General features: G+C 63.6%; 1 protein-coding gene across 8 annotated transcripts in view; it reads right to left on the bottom strand.

Annotated features, from left to right (window-relative positions):
• Positions 1-3,680: 3,680 nt before the first annotated feature.
• GAK (cyclin G associated kinase) overlaps positions 3,681-4,332 on the bottom strand; it is a 54,136-nt gene continuing 53,484 nt past the window's right edge. For all 8 annotated transcript variants that reach the window (XM_035005515.1, XM_035005517.1, XM_035005516.1 and 5 more), the window contains one exon: positions 3,681-4,196. In XM_035005515.1, the coding sequence (XP_034861406.1) occupies positions 4,095-4,196 (102 nt within the window). In that variant the 3' untranslated portion in view covers positions 3,681-4,094. The remainder of the gene's footprint in view (positions 4,197-4,332) is intronic.

The raw sequence follows: 4,332 nt of genomic DNA, 5'->3' as shown, positions 1-4,332 counted from the left end.
AGGACGTCCAAGGTGACTTAGGACCTTCCTGTCCTTCCTTCCCAGGCCTTTTCCGACAGGGAATGCTCACCAGCCAGGCTCTGCCAGGGGCGCTGCCTCTCTGGAAGGGCTCACACCACCCAGGTCAACTCCATCCCTGCAGGACATGACCCAGAGGCCCCCCGAGCCCCAAGAAGGGCCTCTGTCCTGCCCTCACATTGGTGGTCAGCAAGGTGTGCGCCCAACTAGCGGATGGCACATGAGCGCACTGTGCCCTGGCAAGAAGCCCGTGTCCAGACCAAAGGGCACAGGGGCCGTGGAGAGGCTGATGGCTCCTCAGTGGGGGACACAAGGCTGATGGCTCCTCAGTGGGGGACACAGAGCCAAACAGCCCGACTCCCCCACCGACGGAACAGATAAAGGTGTTTGTCCGCACTGTGGGCATTGTCCGCCCTAATAACACGTGTACAACGTGGACCAGCCTCCAAGACGCACCCCCCCCACCCCCCGCACTGAGGCGCCTACCCAGAGGGCCACCAGTGAGCTGGGTCTGGACAAGTGTTCCTCCCAGAGACAGCCCTGCCTCTCCACCTCCGAGCAAACTGACCTGGGGACACCCTTGTCCCACCCTGACCAGTGCAATCAACAACCCTGGCTGAGCCAGCTACGAGCCCGCGGACGCTCTCAGCGCTTCTGCGCGGCTGGGTTGAGCTGGGCCGTGGCCACACCTCTGGCCACCTCTGGGGGTCCCCGTGGCGCCCCCCTCCCCCGCAGCCAGGCAGAATCAAGCCTCCCGATGCTCCAGGTGGGGGGAGGGGGTCTTCCTCCCCAAGGGGCCCCACCCAGCAGGATTTGTTTGGGAGGAGACCCTGTCCGGGCCTTCCTCACTGCCCAGGAGACGCTCCCAGCCTGAGTGCATGGGCCACAGGGCTCGGCTGGACACCAACACCAGACCGTGTGTGTGCGTCTTTGCTCTGCCCTCCTGGTGGCCAAGACACTCTCCTTCCGGCCTGCCTGTCCCAGCAGCTTGTCACCAAGACCGGGAGGCCCAGCCCAGGCTGCTCCTGGCAGTACCCACGGCAACCTCTGGGGTCTGCCCACATCTGCTGGGGGTCCAAGCTAGCTTTAGTGATGGGACAGAGGGTCCCTCCTGGCCCAGAGTTCTCAGCCCCACAGTCCTGGGTGGGGTGCATCTCCCAGGACCCTCTGCAGATCCGGGGACATAGGCCTGAGGCCCCAGTGGTCACCCTACAGGCTGCAGGGAATGGGGTGGGGTCCCAGAAGGTCTCTGAGGGAGACCCCAGAGTGAGTGGACTCGGCCCCATGGCAGCTGGGCCAGGAAGGGCAGGCTGAGCAGGGACCCCCCGCCACTCTAGTGCCCTGTACGGCCTGATGGATCTACCCTGGGGGGACCCGGACTAGGGCCTTTGTTTCAGGGGCCCCAGGCAGGTGACCAGGGCAGCTGAGCTGGACCCCACCCCTCAGAAAGGCCCCCAGACTCGGCCACAGGCACTGGAGGGGTGGGATGAGCGAGTATTTATTTCCCACAAATGGGCATCTGCCAGAAATGAGGCGGAAACAGAATTCAAGCCTGTTTTCTTTTCCTTTTTTTTCTTTTTAAAGATTTTATTTTTTCAAAGTAATCTCTACACCCAACGTGGGGCTCGAACTCGCAACCCTGAGATCAAGAGTCGTGTGCTCTACCGGCCAGGCCGTTTTCTGCGCTGGAGCCGAGAACACAGGCCTCGCTGCCCGAGGCCACGCTGCCTGAGGGTGTGGCCAGCCTTGGAAGGGGCCCCCTTGTCAGGGAGACACGGAAGACTTCTCAGACCATCCTACATGGGAACCACAGAAACCACCCCCAAGTTGCCGCAAGAAACACACAGCAGTTGCTGGAAGGAACGGGGACGAGTCACTAGGGCACAAAGACAAATCCATGAACACCGCGGCCAGGACCCCAGGCTCGGGGAGCAGGCAACGCCCACAGTCTGGGAGCAGGCAGGGAGGGGGGCATGGGCCACACACCCAGCAGAGCGGTGTCCCTCCGTGGCCGAGGACGCCAGTCACCGGGGGTGGAGCATCCTCTGCAGACCCGGGGTGGACACGGGGTCCTGGGTTTATAGAAGGGGGCAGCCTGGGGAGGCAGCTCCTCTGCTGGGTCCCTTATCTGAGTCCGTCGCCCCCCGCCCCCAGGACCCATGACGGGCTGGCTGTACTCATCACTGCAGCCCCCCAGTCAGGGGACAGGCCAGGGCACTGGAACAGCCCCCACACTGGGTCCGTGGCCTGGAGGCTAAGAGCTCTGTGGGCCGGGCAGGTGGAAACCTCTGGAATGTCACTCTAAGTAAATTAGGGCTGGTGCCAAAAGCAGAAACTAAGGGGGCGGGTGGGCTGCGCAGCTCCTCTCTCCCAGGGCAGCACGGGCTGGGGAGGGGCTCCTGGAGGGTCTGGCCCTGGTGCCGGATCCAGAGCAGCTTTGATGTGAAATCTCTGAAGCTATTTAGGCCGCTCATTATCTGTTAAAAGAGCTGGAAACTAAAAATAGCAGCGAACGCATAACAAACACAGTGAGCCTGCCCGCACCAGTGTGGGGCCCCAGACCACCGTGGGAACCCGTCACCTCTGCAAAGGGATGGTGCCGAGGCCCAGACCCACCTTCTCTTCCCCCCCCCCCCGCCCCGCCCTCCATCCAGACTCAGAGCTGCAGGGGTGCTGGGAGGGGAGCGGAGGGGACCAAGCCCAAGGGCCAGAGGGCAGGCGGGGTCCCAGCCTCTGGTTTGGTCCTGCGGCCACGGGACCCCAGGGCAAAACGCCAGAGCCTCTCCTTCCTCCGAGCCCCAGGTCTCGTGCGCTGCACACCCACAGGGCTGGCGAGTCTTGGGCCAATGTGGTCACTGGCAGGGGAAGGTGGGGTCTGAGCTTCTGGTGTCCAACTCTAGGTGAGGCCTCTACCTGGGGACATTGGTGCTGGGCTCGCGGCGGCCCGGACGCGAGCTGTCCACTTGGTGTTTACGGGCTGACACCCAGGCCTTACTGACCAATGGTTCAAGTCCACACCAACTCCTACATCCCACCCATGCGACGGGACGCAGGGCAAAGGCTGCCCCTCTCCAGTCCACGGAATCCTCCTTCTCTCCAGTATCACACTGGACTCCGCCAAAAGGGACCACACACGAGCTCCCCGAGGCCTGCAGCGCTGACCAGACTGCGTGGCAGCTTCGGCCCAGGCCAGCCCAGGACAGGAGCAGGATGACCCTGGGAGCTTGTAACATCACTTCTGACCAAAGCTTCGTACTGACAGGGGCCCCCCCCCAAGCCCGCATACAGAGTGACCATGCAGGACTGGACAGCCGGCACCTCCTCAACAGGCTTCTCATCAAAGGGAGCTCTTGCTTTGAATTTCCTCAACAGCAGCATCCGAAGAGCCCATGCCCGCCCCCCTCTGCGGAGGAGGGACCTGGTGGGACGTGGACTTGGGCCAGCATCGTTCTGTTCTGGCCATGCGCAGTGACCGTGGGGCCTGTCCAGTGCTCACGGTGAGGGCCGACCCCTAGACCCAGAGCCACGCTGCCCGGAGGCCCACAGAGGCCCGAGTCCGCTGCTCGCCGGCGGGTTCCTGTGCTCAGCTCCGTGGTCAGGGCCGAGACCAGCCTGATGACGGCACCACTGCCCAGAGAAGGTCACACGGCGCCAAGACAAGCGTCATCGGAAAATAGTTTAATTATGTACAGGCGGCCGCCAGGCTGATCACACACAGAAGGAGTGTTCGCGCACGGGGTTCAGGGCAGGACAGCTGAGCAGCGCACTCTACCGCGGGCAGAGGCCTTGGCCACTGGACAAAATGAAAGGAATCACAAACCGTGACAGTTACGGGGGGCGCGTAATCAACATTTCCTTTGGGACCAGAAAAAGAAAAGGAAAACCAGAGGCTTTGGAACGCTCTTTCTTCTCATGCCGGGGAGCGGCGTCTGTCGAGTCCACCGAGGACAGTGGGCACGGCGATCCGGGGTGGCCACACTAGCCCACGCCGTGACGGCCACGGACGGGCCCCCGGGGGTTGAGCTCAGCAGCTTCAGGCTCCGTGAGCCACACACACGGCCTCGACCACGACAGGCTTAGAAGAGGGGCCGGGAGCCCTGGCTCTCGAACTCGGCCCACGCGTCGTTCAGCTCCATGAAGATCATCTTGGCGTACTGCTCGTAGGGCTGCCCTGCGGCCTGGGGCCGGACCAGGGGAGGAGCCCTTAGTCCGGCCCCGCCCCCGCCCCCAGGCCGGACCAGGGGGAGGAGCCATTAGTCCCGCCCCGCCCCCGCCCCGCCCCCAGGCCGGACCAGGGGGAGGAGCCCTTAGTCC

Source organism: Mirounga leonina, unplaced genomic scaffold (assembly GCF_011800145.1).
Source record: "Mirounga leonina isolate KUSES-001 unplaced genomic scaffold, KU_Mleo_1.0 Mir_129, whole genome shotgun sequence".
NCBI classification, from domain to species: Eukaryota; Metazoa; Chordata; class Mammalia; order Carnivora; family Phocidae; genus Mirounga; species Mirounga leonina.
Note: the sequence above shows the minus strand (reverse complement) of the source record. Positions and strands in the feature narration are given on the sequence as shown.